This window comes from Hylobates moloch, unplaced genomic scaffold (assembly GCF_009828535.3).
Source record: "Hylobates moloch isolate HMO894 unplaced genomic scaffold, HMol_V3 SCAFFOLD_16, whole genome shotgun sequence".
Classification (NCBI taxonomy): Eukaryota; Metazoa; Chordata; class Mammalia; order Primates; family Hylobatidae; genus Hylobates; species Hylobates moloch.
In genome coordinates, this window is record NW_026652291.1 from 6,088,311 (window position 1) to 6,103,237 (window position 14,927).

Below are 14,927 nucleotides of genomic sequence, written 5' to 3' on the forward strand. Positions count from 1 at the left end.
GAGCAGGAGGTCCAGGTGGAACCCTCCAGCCCGCCAGGCTGGGGCCGCCCAGGAGAGCCCCGTGCCCGACCCAGCTGAGTGCTGTCGGCGGTCTCCTTGGGTGCTTGCAGGAGCCATCGGGGAAGGAGTTTCATAGGGTCTGAACCCAGGGCTTAAAGGGGAGCGAGGGGCTCTGAACTGTGCAGCCCCTCCCCCACATCACCTAGTGGGGCCCGTGGACCCCACTGGACAGCTGCAAGGCTGAGCCACACCCCAGCAGTGACCTGTTCAGGCCCGATAGTTAGCGTGGCATGCAAAGACCTGGTGTGGGTGTCTCTGGGCCTGCAGTGGCCTCCGTGTCCCTCCTGGCCCCATGGCTCTGAGGACGTGGGCGATTCTGCCGTGATGAGGCGGCAGATGTGCACAGGTGGCAGGTGGACGTGGGTGAGTCCCATCACTCACATCTCTCTCCTCTCCACAGGTGGTCTGGAGAAAGCTGGGAGATGCAGCCAGCTCCAAGCCCTCCATACGGCAGCACCTGTCTGGGAACCAGTTCAAGGGGCCTTTGTAGGGCCGCTCTTCTGTGGACGTGGACTGGCCCTGCTGGGGGTCCCCAGGGGGAGTTTCAGGCCCAGACACGGGCAGGACCTCCAGCCCAGCCCCCGTCTTCTTCCTCTGTGGTGAATTGTACATAGGACGCTGCCTGCGCTGGCCCAGCTGCCATGGGTCCGATGCACTGGCCCAAGCCGCCATCTCCCGCCTCACACACCAGCAACCCGGGAAGACGAGATGCTGCGACCGTTCCTGCAGCAGAGCGGCCCGGACGCCTCGTTCCCTCTCTGCGCCCTGGGCCCTGGGCTCCGTGAGCAAGAGGCTGCAGGCTGCTTCTGAGATCCAGCCTGGGGACTGTCCAGGGTCCTGTGTCCTGCCTGGGATGGAGGGGCCACTCATCAAACCCTCTACTCCCCGGCTGCCACCCACACTGGACAGAGACCACCACTACCTGGGTCTTGACGCAGGTGGCACCACTTCTTGCCCACATGCCGTGGCCTGGCCCCAGGCCCACCAAGCACTGGGTCCCCGGCATGTGGACAAGGCCACTCACCATGTCTGTGGCTGGCTGGAGGCTGCCCTGGGCCCTTCCTGTGACCCTCAGCCTTGGAGCTCAGGGTGCCCTCACACCTGGGGATCCGTGCTCAGCCACCTGACGCCCGCTGCTCCTTGCTTTTGGAGGTCATCCCCCTCCCCCACAGTCTCTGCAATGTCCCCCTGCCACCCTGTCCAGGCTATGCCCTTTTTGGGCTCCTCTGCCCCATGCCTGAGGCACGTCCCTTTTTGTGGTTTACATGACAGGCCAGTAACATAGGAAGGGCCTGGGGAGAGTTTCTGGGCTGAGCCACACGTGATTTTCCGGATGGGCAGCACTGGGCCACCGCTGGGGCTCTGGTTGGCTGTGACCTCCCCCAGGGCCTGGCTGCATCTTGGGTCCCTGTGGACAGAGCTCTCCGGGCTGCAGACGAGAGTTCTGTCCTTTTTGGGAAGGAGCAGGTCTGGCCAGGTTCTGCCTTTAGTTTGTGGTGTGACCTTTAGCAGTTCACTCAGCCTCTCTGGGCTCTTGGTGGAAACAGGTCTCTGAGGTTCCTTTTCGGCCATGCTTATGGCTCCAGGTCATCCAGCGCCACAGGGCAGGGGTCCTCACTGAGGGGGCGTGAGCCAACAGCCGACGGCTGAGGGCGGGCCGGGTGGAGCCGAGTTCTGCTGCCTTGCTGTCGCTGCGGGTGGACAGTTGCCTCCCCACTCTGAGCCCGTGTCCTCAGTTGTAAAATGGGCAGCATAAGGTCCTCCTCACAGGATTCTGGGGATGAAGTGAGATCTTCAGTGTAAATGACCATGTATAAACTGTAAAGTGCAATAGAAAATTGTGTGTGTGAGGAAAATAAGGCCTAGAGGGGGTGATGTATGGCACATGACGGGAGATCCCACAGCTGCAGCGCGGGGACAGGCGGCTTCCCCACATCCGCTCATGCCACTCTAAGCAGCCCTGGCTCTTGAGTCCAGGACCTCACCAGGTCCTCATCAGACTCCTGTGCTCTTGGAGGGGGTGCTAGAGCCCTATCTGAAGAGCCCAGAGAGGCTGTCTTCCTACCCAGCAGGTCTCACGCAGGCCCAAGGCTGGGGATGCAGGCAAGAGGAGGGAGATGGCGGCCCTGGCCCTCTCCCTAGCTGGTGGCTCTATTCTGAGCAGTTCTTGCTGCCCGTTTGCTCTCAGGGGAAAGGCTCACGCCCCCCATCTTAGCCCCAGGGGGGTAAGTGGGTGCTGGTGATGGGATGGTGTGGCGCTCTTGCCGTGGGTGTCGCCAGGAGGCTCTTTGGGAAGGAGTGTTGCCTGGTCAGATGGTGAGCTCTCGGTCACTAGGGGTGTACACGTGAAGTTGGGTGAACACCTGCTGCTCATGGTACCCAGTGATTCTTGCCCGAGTGGGCAGCTGAGCAGAGGCCCTTCTGGGTCTTGGAGTCCAAAGAACCGCAGAGTAGCCCAAGGGGTGTGGGTCCATTTTGAGTGGCAGCCAAGTCTGGGAGCCCGTGTGCATCATGTTTGGGTCAGGTTGGCTTGGCCACCACTGAAATAAGCAATAAGTACGGGCTCCTGGTACCTGTGGATCTCCCGCAAACAGGCCCAGAGAACAGCCTTGAAGCCACCTTTCCCCTCAAGGGGACTGACCCTGTCTTTAATGCTGCAGTGGCCGCGTCCAGGGATCAGTGGAACGTTGCTTTGAGAACCTTCCTGCCTGTTACGGAGGCAGCACAAAGCTGGTGCCCCCTGAGCCAACGGCACTGAGATGGCTTTCTAGGACAGAACCCTGTCAGTGACAGTCACATCTCAAACTAATAGCTGATTTTAAAAGCCAGCAGCAGCGACACCATGTACCTGAGTACAGGTGGCAGTTGCAGAGCCGTGGGCTGTAGAGGGTCAGATGGGGCTTCCCACAGGGGAAATCTGGGTGCTGCAGCTCAGGGTGACTCCCAGCTCTGTCACTAGCAGGGCGACCCCTTCCTTCTGGAGCCTTAGCTCTGAAAGCCCCCGGTGGGGGTGCCCTTTCAGATGCCCCTTTCCATTTCAAAGGCTCTGATTCTTGATCTTGAAGCCAGACGCGGCACTGGCACTTGGCTTCAGTTTCCACTGTGACAGGCGGAGGTCTCCTTTAGCCCCAGCCCAGGCGGCCAAGCCCATCCTGGCCTCAGAACATGCTGAGCACATTTTGTAGGGTGGCACCTTTTTATCCAAGTTACTAGCTACACATCAGTGTTTAAAGAGAAAAAAGTGACCTTTCATTTTTTTTTTTCTTGGAACTTGAGGAAACAAGATACATACTACTGATTTTTTCTTCTTTTCTTAAAACTAAATGCATGACTGCAGAGCGGTAGAGGTGTATATTTTTCATACTGTGGGGGAAAGTATTTGTGCTGCTTTTTGGAGATGGACTGGAATGTCTGGTTTCTGTCCCCGGGCCCGGCAGCTACGTCTATTTTCTGTAGAAGGTGCCACAGTGAGACCCGGAGCCACCCCTTCCTGCCCTGGCGCCGTTTAGAGCTGGGAGCCTGTGGACTCCCGGCCTGTTTCTACCTTCTATCCAACCACTCTGTCGTGGGGAGACAAGAAGAAATAGAACTTTTTGATAGTGTGGTAAAAACAAACATTGATTTGAACTATTTTAGTAAAAGGAGTAACAAACAAGACTGTGATAGTGTCTACTTTGAGCTAGATAAATAAAGGTCTCTTTGTGAGCCTCCTGGCTGGGTGCTCAGTGCTTGTTTCTGTCATGGGTGGCAGGGTCAGCAGGCAGAGACAGGGCCAAGGCCCCTCAAACAAACACTGCAGATGGGGGCTCAGTCGGGGCCCCTTCCACAGACAGAACCCTGGTCCCTCAAGGTGGATAGTGAGGCCGCTGCTCCTCCAGCTGCCTCTGTCTCATCACAGGCCAGAAGAAGTGGAAAGGGTTTCAAACCCAAGCCCGGGGTTCCTGTGTGTGTTCTATGCAGCAAGGCTTAAAAGTTTCAAACTGGTTTGGAACTCAACCAGGTCCTCCAAAGGAAACCAAGGCAGGCACAGGATGGGGGCAGGCTGGCTTGGCAGGCAGCTGTGCCGATCCACCCAGAGTGCCTTGGGAGGCAGTGGGGTTGGCTCTGGCTGCTGTTAGCTGCAGCCAGGCCTCTCCTGCGTCCCCAGGGTCTGGAAGGAGGGCTTCTGCAAATTTTATAAGCCAGGGACTGCGAAGGCCTGGAGCCCCACCTTCCACCCATAACAAAGAAAGGGATAGTTTCAGAACTGCTTTTATTTGGATAACTGACTGAAGGAGTCTCATTTGTAACCAAGATGGAATTCACAGTATGTTGTTACATTCACACTTAAAAAATATATCTCTATGTACAGGAATTTGCAAATAGATGTAAACATACATTACTTTCCAAGTACATTTCTCACCTTCTCCCTGTAGGAAAAAAAAAAAAGCCATCCAACGAGGCAACCCCTTCAAAATAATTTTAATACAAAGGATGCAAACATCTATAAATCAAAAATGTGGTTCTTCTGCCCCTTCTGGGTGTCATGGGAGAGAATGTCATTGAATGAAAATGACAACAGCTGGACTTCAGATGGAATTGGACTATTTAAAATTGAGTTTCCAGGAAAAGTAGGCACTGATTTCTAGAAGGAAATTAACTCCTTACCGAAGCTATTTATTGAGCCAATATGGCTGGTTAACATCTTCACTAGTATAAAGTAACCCAGTGCAGGACTCTCAGACATTAGCTGAACCAAGTGTACACAGTCAGACTGCAAGGGCGCTGATGAGGCTACTCTGAAAGCTGGTTGTCCCCGTCCTCCAGATGTGAGGACCACTCTGATTTTATCCCAGGGGCCCGGTCCATTCTTCCCATACTGCAACTGTCGCACATTATACAAGGTACCCTGCTGCTTACCCACTTCAACTACTCTGCAAGTCGATTAGAAAATCTTGTTAAAAAAACAAAGAGGGAAACAAGGCTCACGTTATCTCATCCAGGCTGCCCGCCCCAGCCCCCCAACTGGAGGCATGCCAGGTGGGGGAATGGGCGGGGGCACAGGAGGCTGTCCTCCAGGGGGGACGGCAGGAGGTGGGTAGCTGGCTGGCGGCAGGCCCAACCCTGGAGGAGGATGAGGGGGGACTGCGTGGGTAGGCGGGAGGCGTGGGGGTGGGGGTGGGAAGTTGGGGTTGTAGGTGGGTGGGGGTGGGGGGTAGCCAGGAGTAGGGGGTGGGATGGCAGGTGGGGGGAAGGAGGCTGGGGGAGGAGGCACAGGTGGCGGGGGCGGGTTGGGCGGGTAGACATGGGGGTGGTAGGGCAGGTGTGCAGGTGGGCCATAGGCGGGGGGCAGGGCGCCGTAGGAGGGTCCCTCGGTCTTCATCATGGACTGCAGGCTCTGGTAGCCCTCTCCAGACATGTAGGAGCTGGTGGTGGACATCCCAGTCATGTAGCTGGAGGGGGGCGGGGGCGGGGGCCGGTGTGGCAGCGGCGGTGGCTGGTGCACAGGGGCCGGGTGGGCCGGAGGGGGAATCTGGACTTTGGGGAGATCAGTGGCATCCACAGGGCCCGGCGGCTCAGCCTCACCTAAGGCAGCAGCAAGGGGAGGCTTCCGGTCTGCAGGAGAGAGATGCATCAGTGCCTGGCCTCCGCCAGCAATGGTTGCTTTTTCAGTGCCTCCTGGCCCTTCAGGGCCATCTTTACAGAGGAGCAGGGAGCAGCTGCCCCCCTCCTCTGTGGCCCAACGCATGGGCCCATGCCCCATGTCCTGATGCCACCAGATGTCTCCCCACCATCTGTCAAAAAGGCCCTCCACCCTGTCTGCGACGACCTGGGGTTTTCCCTCCCTCAGCCCTGACCACACCACCTGCAGGCAGTCTCGGCAGCGCCCGAAGACCCCTTGTGCCCCGGCCCCAGCCCCCTCTTCCTAGTGCAAAACGTGTGGGGGCTCCTCTGTTTTTCTGCCTTCAGAAACTGACCCCAGGGGTCAGGGCCACACTGAACTCCTGTCTGCAGCAGTGGCATTTTGCAGAAAGCCTCAGAGTTAACAAATGAATGTGATGGCATTTAAAACAATTCTGTACAAGTCTCTGACATTCCCAGTGTACCCGTCGAAGCAGCAATTCAGGTTCTACTCTACTTGAGAGGCTAGATCAAACCCCACTGCGTGCTCTCAGATAGCAGCGTCCTTGAGAGGAGTGTGTGCATGTGTGTGCTGCGTGTGTGTGTGCTGCATGTGCGTGTGCAGAAGGGACAGGCAGCACTAGGTGTTGAGCACGCCCAAGATACTCGTGCTCAGAACCAGCCTCAGGCCCCTCCCACAGCGCCTCCCAGCCCATGAGCCCTCACGCCCCCTTCCGCCAAAGACTTATTTAACATGTTTTGGCCTGTGATCCCCTGGTCACCGTCAGACCCCTGGAAAATGACATCGGAACACCCCACCACAGGTAGCCAAACACACAGAATTAGTGTCCTTTCCCAAGGCAGCCCAGGAGACAAACCACAGGAGCAACATTTCTGGTTCCAGAGAACATAAAGAGGACAAAGGCCATGAAGATGCTTCTGGTTCCCCAGGCACTTGGGTTAGGCAAGGCACAGCATGACATCCTGGTTGTGTAGACGTGGCCATTGGCACACAACCCGTTTGATCTTGCCAAAGCGAGCACGAGCAGGATTTCATCAGGTCGGTAACAGGTGTGCCACTGGGGCCTGCCTGTGCAGATCAGCGCCCCGCCAGCCCACCGGGTAGGAAGGTCAGATGTGCCTGGCCTTAGATAACTGGCTTTGGCTCCAGGTCAGGGCCAGATGCCCTGTGGTTCTAGAAGCTGACTAAAAAAGAGGTGCAGAAAAGTGCTGACACCCTTCAATGCCTCCTGTGTGTCACTCCACAGCCACCTGGGCCCTCAGGCCTGCTCCTCTACCTTGCAGAAGTCAACTTTTCCAACACTTGACCCTGCAGCCTGAATCTTCAAGTCACCAGTGCACCCGCCCTTGTGCTGTGTGACTGAGTTGGAACAGCAAGTGGGGGTCTCTCCTCGGCACCCCATTCCCTCTCTGTACACTTGCTCCTGACCAAGTGCCACACACTGCCACCAAACTGCTCCCTAAACATCACTGCTGACCTGAACGCCTCTTCCCATGGCCTAGGGCCTCCCAGGAAGCGTACTTCCCTCCCTTCCTCACGGCCCGGCTTTACTGCGCTTCCTAGGCCCTGCTCTCTTCAGCCACGGTCTCCTGGCAGTGTAGCTGGCTCCCAGGTCCCACTCAAGTCCCAGGCCTACTCCTGGCTATCTGTAATGGGGGAGGGAGCAGAGCTCTGAGGCCTCCACAGCAGCTACTCAGTGCCCTGGGGGCAGCAGCACCCCTCTGGCCGCCCCGGGCTCCCCAGGTGAACCACCCATCTCCTAAGTGAAGGCACAGCCCCAGGCTCGGACCAGGGGAACTGCACTTGGCGAGGAGGTGCTCCATAAATGCTTCATGAGCAACCACAGGCATTTTTTTAAGTAAGGTTCATATTGAATCGGGGGTTTTGGGCTTTGGCCCAAAGTGGAAAATGACGCCTCTGTTCTCCCAAAGCACAAACACTATGATGATTGAGTAGAAACAGAAATGTAATCTGTGGCACATCTGCTACGGGCACACGGCGCTGTGAGCCCCAGTGTGAGCCACGTGCACCGACCAACAGTGAGTGCAGCAGGCTGGAGGAGCTGCTGACAGAGGCTCAGAAGCCTCCACAGTATCGACCACCTTTCGGAAAGCAAGCACACGTCACTCCGGCCTTCTCTAGCGCGTCACCTTCTGAAATGGTGCCACAGGTAAAGAATGCCATCTACTTTACAGCTTTTCTCCTCTATTGCCGGCGGTATCAGAGAGGCTTTCCAGCTTATCATGTACTTGTTGAGAACTTTTCACTCTTTCATTTACTCTCTGTACAATTGCTTATTCTTCAAAATGCACTAAGACGACACACTGCCAACAGGAAGCAGGTGTGGGGGCGGCCGGAGCCTGGGAGCCACAGTAACCCTGCCTCCATCTCAGTTGGCGGGGTTTGGCTTTCTTTCCTTAAACTGATTCTAATACAATGTGTAGTTTAGCATTTCTGGATGTGAGAGGTCGGAAAATATTCAGATATACTTAATAATTTACAACATTCTCAAAATACCTGGTCAAAATGAGAACTTTGAGACAGGGTCTCCCTCTCACTCAGGCTGGAGTGCAGTGGTGCAATCATAGCTCACTGCAGCCTTGACTGCCCAGGGCTCAAATGATTTTCCCATCTCAGACTCCTAAGCAGTTGGGACTGCAGGCGTGTGCTACCACACCTGGCTAATTTTTTAGAAAGGGTCTCACTTTGTTGCCCAGGCTGACCTCGAACTCCTGGGGTCAGGTGATTCTCCTGTCTCGGCCTCCCAAAGTGCTGGGATCGAAAACTATAAGCCACTGTGCCCAGGCCAAGAACAATTTTGCAAAGATTCCTGCCCGTGGCTGACGTTGTCAATCTGGGCCCCACAGTCTCCCTTTTCTAAGCTCCCAGGACCTGCTGCGGCCGTCATTCAGCGGCGATGTGCACAGCTGGCCAAGCTGCTTCAGCAGATGCTTACCTGGAGGTGGGTGGGCTGGAGGCAACGGTGGGTGAGTGGTCTCAATTTTGGGGATTTTAGGTGGTGGTGGTTCTACAAAGAAAAAGCAGATTAGAAAATCACTCATACTTCTTCACATGAATAAGCGTGTCATAAAGAAAAATGTACTGGCAGAGATTTCTTTGGGAGAAATACAACAGAGATGACCAAGGCTTTAAGGGAACTTGAGGAAGGTTTCAGCTAAACCATTATGCACGAATCCTGTTAACAAATTAAATACCACCTCCCTCCAAAAGACCTGCGAGCTTCCCACAGGCAGCCCATTTTCCATGTCTACGTGTTTCCTTGCTGACCACTTCACACAAGCCCTTCCAACCATGTGAGACCAGCAGAGCAACGTCTTCATGAGCACGTATGACCTATCTGGAGTCCTCCCTGGTACAGAGGACACAAAGAAAGGTCCAGAGTAGCAACATCATGTCACTGAGTCCCCTGAGGGTTCACAAGAGAATCTCTATCTTTTCATTCTTAGACATAGTTTATTCTCTCTCTCCCAAATATGAATTGCAGTTGGCAACATGTCAGAAGCAGCACATTAACTGGAGTCAGCAGAGCTCTGGAGGTTGACACACTGATGGCAGGAAGAATGTGCCGCTCATAAAAGCCCAGCAGTCGGGACCCCTTGAGGTGGAGGAAACAGCCCACCCTTCCGGGGTCAGGCAGCGGCACGTTACCAGAATCCACAATGACAGCACTAGGTCTCCAAGGCAGCCCAAGGGAAGTCCAATCTCTTCCGTTTAAGAAGGCAGCGTGCATATCACAACTGAAAAAGAACCCTATTTCTCTGTTTGCATGCTGAGGCTTTTTCTTCCCGAAATGTACTTTCTTCTGGCTTGTACACCACTCAGATCTGAGTCTCCTCTGCCATCACTGGCCTCTTTCTCTGGATTTCCTCCATCTCAAATACAGGCTCAATTCAAGGTCCAGGGACTTCCTCTCTTCACCCTCTTCCTCAGAGTCCAAAGCCCCTCTCTAAGTGGACAACTACAAACCTACACTTCTAGCATCCATCTTGCCATCAAAACCATGGCCCATCCCTAGACCCACCAATCAGCACCTCACACTCTACCTTTTGCCTCTGTATCCTGTAACTGCTATTCCTCTCACCTCAGGGACCCACCGCCTGCCTTTTTCCATGGCTGTTAATAGTTAGCTAAAGCTGTCTACATCAGGGCTGTCCAACAGCAATATAACTGAGAGCCACATATCTACAATTTTAAACTTTCCAGGAGCCATTTTAGTTTTTGAGACAGGGTCTCGCTCTGTCACCCAGGCTGGAGTGTAGTAGTGTAATCATGACTCACTGCAGCTTTAACCAGCCAGGCTCAAGTGATCTTGCTGCCTCAGCCTCCCAAGTAGCTGGGACCATAGGTGTGGCGCCACCACGCCCAGCTGAGTTTTAAATTTTGTGTAGTGATGGGGTCTCCCTACGTGGCCCAGTCTGGCCTGGAACTCCTGGGCTCAAATCATGCCTTGGCCTCCCAAAGTGCTGGGATTACAAATGTGCCAGGAACCACTTTAACAAGAAAAAGGAGCACTCCAGCCTGCGTAACAGAGCAAGACTCTGGAAATAAAAGGAAAAAGGATCAAAATTTATTTAACCCGATAGATCGAAAATTTTATTTCAACATGTAACCAATATAAAGCTTTACTAATGAGATGTCTTATGTTCTCCTTTCTTGGAAATCTCTGTGTATTTTGCATTGTCAGTGCTTCAGAATCTGACCCAGTCACATTTCGAGTGCTTGCAGCCCTCTGCAGCCAGTGACCTCCGGCATGGCACAGTGCAGCTGAGCTCCTCTATAAAGCTTCCTCTGGACCTGCCCTTCCTGCCCTGCAGCCAGCATGCTGAGGCCACCATGTTTCACATGAATGTCAGCAAGATTCTCCCCATTCCCAACCACTTGCCCTATTTACTGCTGCCAGGGGACTCATTCTCAAATGAATTTAGACTCTGCCATTCCCCTGCTAAATCTCCAATGGCTTCCCTTGCCTCTGCCAAACTCACAGTCCTCCAGGTAAACTCTGTGATCTGGTCCTAACCCACATTTTAGATCCTATCAGAAGCTACTGCCTTTCAATTCATCACATTCCAGAAAGACTCCTCTCCATTTCCCCTGATTCTCAATTCCTCTGCTCACTTGCATACTTCCAACTTACTGCTCCATCCAGCCCCTCCGCTCTCATTGCTCAAACGCAACTCTTCCTTCAAGGTCGTATATAGCTTGTTTCCTGCCTCTGACAGAACTGCACGTCAACTCAACTCAATTGCATTTCATGTGGCATGGAGTGTAGCCCATTCTTGTGTCTAACATTTAATGTCGGCCAATTTGAAGCTAATTAAAAAATTCACCTGTAGGCCGGGCACGGTGGCTCATGCCTGTAATTCCAGCACTTTGGGAGGCTGGGGCAGGCAGATCACCTGAGGTCGGGATTTTGAGACCTGCCTGACCAACATGGAGAAACTCCATCTCTACTAAAAACACAAAATTAGCCAGGTCTGCTGGTGCATGCCTGTAATCCCAGCTACTCGGGAGGCTGAGGCAGGAGAATTGCTTGAACCCACGAGGTGGAGGTTGTGGTGAGCTGAGATTGCACCACTGCACTCCAGCCTGGGCAACAAGAGCGAAACTCTGTCTCAAAAAAAAAAAAAAAAAAAAAAAAAAATTCACCTGTACTGAACTCATCATTCCCTCAAATATACTGAAAAACAAAACAAAACAAAAAAACGTAGCTCTTATCATAACTGGAAGATTTCACAGCAGTTTAATGAATGGAACTAAGAACTGAGAACATGGTTCTAAGAACCAGGAACTAATGGAACTAAGAACCAAGTAACAAAGAAAGACAAATGAGTCAATAGGGTCTGTGCCTTCAAAGAGTTCAGTATGATAGGTGGACTGACCCTGTGACAAAACATTTCTAACTTTCTGTTCTGTAATTGTTCCAATTTTGCTCACTCCTTCTGTTTATTTCCAATACAGACATGAACTAACTTTGGGTTCTAGACATGTGACAGCCCCTCAACCCAAATGTGTTTAAAAGAGGCCTTGCCTGCATGGGCAGCTGGGCTGGGCTGGGCCGGGGCTATCCGGGCAGCACACTACCCCCTACTGCCCACCCCATCTGCTGTGGCTTGGTGCTTGGGAGAGGACTCTTGCTGCTGTGATGGGGGTAACTAATCTCTAAAAATAAAATTGCAGCAACAGTTCTCCTACACCCATAATTATACTTTTATATATGTTACTGAGTACATTTTTATTGCCAGTAATGTTTTCTGTATTGATAGCTTCGTAAGAGCACAATTTTAAAATCTATGATCAGGCGATGAATAGAAAGACAATGCTGATGGAAAAGTTTTGTATGAGCTCTAAAGTTAAGATTTAAGGCCAATTTAGATCTGAAAAGAAACAATGTTGGCTAAGAATTTAAAGTTTTGCACATGAACACATAAAACTAAAAAACAAAACATCAGAACAGGAAATTACCTGCTGCTTTGTTCTCTTCTTTGGGAGAAACAACCTGTTACAAAAGAAAATATACAATTGTTAACTGGGATCCTGAGTATGATGAGAAAAAAATGGATTATCCAGGTACCACCAGAATCAGTGACGGTAGTCACTGTGAACAGCCTCAGACAAAAATTATTTCTAGCCTGAACTTTCAGGGCAAACCACAGCACCTACCAGATCATCATTTCTGCTCCCTTCCTCTTTCCATTTACCAAATAAGACAGAATGACTAGCTTTCCTGAATGATGAATTCTGAGTAAACACTAAGTTTCAGGACCACTTGGGTGCAGGAAACGGTCCACTGTTTGGGGTCAGGCAGCTGCATAGAAGCAGCATGCACAACAACATTGCTAGGACACAGCAACGACACCCTGACAGGCTTCAGAACCCTGGCAGGGATGAAACAGGCAGCAGGGCTGGAGCCGGGCAGAGAGCCCCCTCCTGGTTCTCAGAGGCAGCCTGTCCTTGGAGCACCTTCGTTTTCAGGCTCCCCACCGACAAGCAGTCAGACTGCGAGTTTCGGTGAACACCCCCTGCTTCTGGTGTTCCCTGTGCTCGCTTAGAAATGGGAACAGTGCTCAGGTGTTGCTGCCACCTGGAAAGCCTGCTTTACCCAGGGCCTGCTTTAGCCCACTCACCACGGCTCGCTTAACCTGTCGGGGAGAACTGGGCTGCGGAGAGGGTTTCTTGGGCTGTTGGGCTGGCTGCTGCTGCTGGGCTGGTTGCTGGGGGTCCTTCTGCTGGGGCTGGGATGGTTCGGAGCTTTGAGACGGCTGTGACTGTTGTACTTGCGGCACTTGTGGTGTAGGCTGAAGAGATGGGGGCTGTTGCAGCTGATGGGGGGTGTGATGAGGCATCTGTTGTTTTCCTTGTGAGTAAAGATCCAGGATTTGGTGGCAGATGTCTAAATGATAGCCAACAATTACATTTTACACAAATTGGTATTTTAAATAAAATTTTACCTGAATAAAGAATCAGTTATGATACCCCTACGAGGACCTAAGCATGAATCACATTTACAACTCACCCCAACTTTGTTGTGTGCAACACTGGTGTGTACTTTTAGTTCACCAAAAGTATGTGTTTGGACAAAGTGGAAACTATCAGATAATTTAATTAACGATGCTTCTGAAATATTGCTCACATATGTCTATTTGGGAAAATCCATTCTTGGGACTCAGGGTACACATGGAAGAATAATCTCAACATGGAACACCCTCACAAGAAAGCTTAGCATGCCTGGTACCTTCCAAAACGTCGACTGGGACATCTTGAACAAACTGCTCCCACCATCTCCTATACATGGGTTTGGAGGTCCATTCTTGTATTTCAAATTTGCACAAACGTCCTGCGAGATACATCACTGCTACTGCTATGATCTCTGGTTCCCACTGCAGTGACAAGGTGGTGCAGAGACTAGTTCAACAAGAAAAAAAAAGTTAGATTATATGATCTAATATTTATGATTAAACCAGTGCATGGAGATGCCATAACTAACCATTAATTTGCTTATTCTCCCCTAAATTTAATTAAAGTACTATAAATAAAAAAACTTAAGTCTTTACTCTTCTAAAGGTACCCAACTAAGTTACTTTAACCATAGTAATTTCTCTATTCCTTAAAGAATCAGAAGAATTCTAGCACATCCAAAAATTGCTACATCAATGAAAATGATTTATGTTATTTAAACTGTTGAAATCCTAGCCACTCAACTGTTTCTTCAAATGAAATCTTACGGGGGAAGTCAAATGTGAGAGAAGCTTCACTGACTGCGGTGGGATGGGGCTGGCAGCAACTCCATTCACAGGCATTCTGTTTCCCACCACAGTCCCTCATTAGATCCCTGGCCTCTCAAGAGTGTTAAGGCTCTAAAACTATACCACGAAGTATATTTTTTGCAGAACCAAATGGGCTCTAAGTAATTGGTTTTCAAAATTCTCCAGTGTATTGTTCTGGACTTATGTTTCAGACTGGTGATAAAATTTCAGCACCTTACACCACCATGACACGGCAGGGCAGAAGGAAACCCTCTGCTGGGAAGCAGATGACCTGGACGTCAGCCCCAGCTTTGCCATTAACTGGCTCCTCAAGCCAGGGCAAGTCAGTTTCTCCTGACACAAAATGAGGGGTTTAGATGAAATGGCCCATAAAGTCTCTGCCTATTTTAAAATACTATAATTAATCAACATTTGAACATGTATACCTGTCATTTACAAATGTCCATGCCATTTGAACCAACTTTTGAATTTTGTTTTTATCACCTAGAAATGGGGACAAAAAGGTAAATTAATAGCAATAGAAAAAAAAATTCACAGGCAGCATCAAGTATTTTTTAAAAACCTACCACGCGTTCAGCACCAGGTTCAAATACACAGCAAAGAGCGTTTGCGTGGGAAACAAGGATGATGTGGGTCCACGTCCTACCCCTTCTTCCTCCTCATGACCTACGCTGAACCACCATGTATGGAAAACCTGGCTCCAAGGCTAAGTTTATTAGTCCATTTAAAAAATTCTGACTCATTTTCCTGCCTCTCCTATCACTTGGCAACTGGATGACAGAGCCTGTTTATACATAAAAGGAAACAGCATTAACAGCTGCAATACTGAATTGACTGGACAAGCCATGTCCTTGGTATTTTACACATCAAACTTTGTTTTCCTCTTTTGAGAAGTGTAATTTGAGTGTCATCAAATTATAAAGACTTGATTTCAGAATGAAAAAATTCTTCTGAAAACT

The 14,927-nt window shown here is 51.3% G+C and overlaps 2 protein-coding genes and 1 pseudogene across 7 annotated transcripts in view; 2 read left to right on the forward strand and 1 right to left on the reverse strand.

Moving 5' to 3' along the window:
• The window catches only part of CCDC85C (coiled-coil domain containing 85C), a 92,137-nt gene extending 88,364 nt beyond the window's left edge, over nucleotides 1-3,773 (forward strand). For 3 of the 4 annotated variants that reach the window (XM_032134828.2, XM_032134829.2, XM_032134830.2), the window contains one exon: nucleotides 461-602. In XM_032134828.2, the coding sequence (XP_031990719.1) occupies nucleotides 461-550 (90 nt within the window). In that variant the 3' untranslated portion in view covers nucleotides 551-602. Of the gene's footprint in view, nucleotides 1-460 lie in introns of all 4 variants that reach the window. The other variant, XM_032134831.2, reaches the window with a different exon arrangement.
• LOC116456178 (uncharacterized) lies at nucleotides 560-3,773 on the forward strand (annotated as a pseudogene).
• A 522-nt stretch (nucleotides 3,774-4,295) lies between these two features.
• Nucleotides 4,296-14,927, reverse strand: part of CCNK (cyclin K) — a 30,762-nt gene continuing 20,130 nt past the window's right edge. For all 3 annotated transcript variants that reach the window (XM_058429414.1, XM_032134827.2, XM_058429415.1), the window contains 6 exons: nucleotides 14,394-14,451; nucleotides 13,437-13,606; nucleotides 12,829-13,094; nucleotides 12,167-12,200; nucleotides 8,640-8,711; nucleotides 4,296-5,655 (listed from right to left, as the gene is read on the reverse strand). In XM_058429414.1, the coding sequence (XP_058285397.1) occupies nucleotides 5,030-5,655; nucleotides 8,640-8,711; nucleotides 12,167-12,200; nucleotides 12,829-13,094; nucleotides 13,437-13,606; nucleotides 14,394-14,451 (1,226 nt within the window). In that variant the 3' untranslated portion in view covers nucleotides 4,296-5,029. The remainder of the gene's footprint in view (nucleotides 5,656-8,639; nucleotides 8,712-12,166; nucleotides 12,201-12,828; nucleotides 13,095-13,436; nucleotides 13,607-14,393; nucleotides 14,452-14,927) is intronic.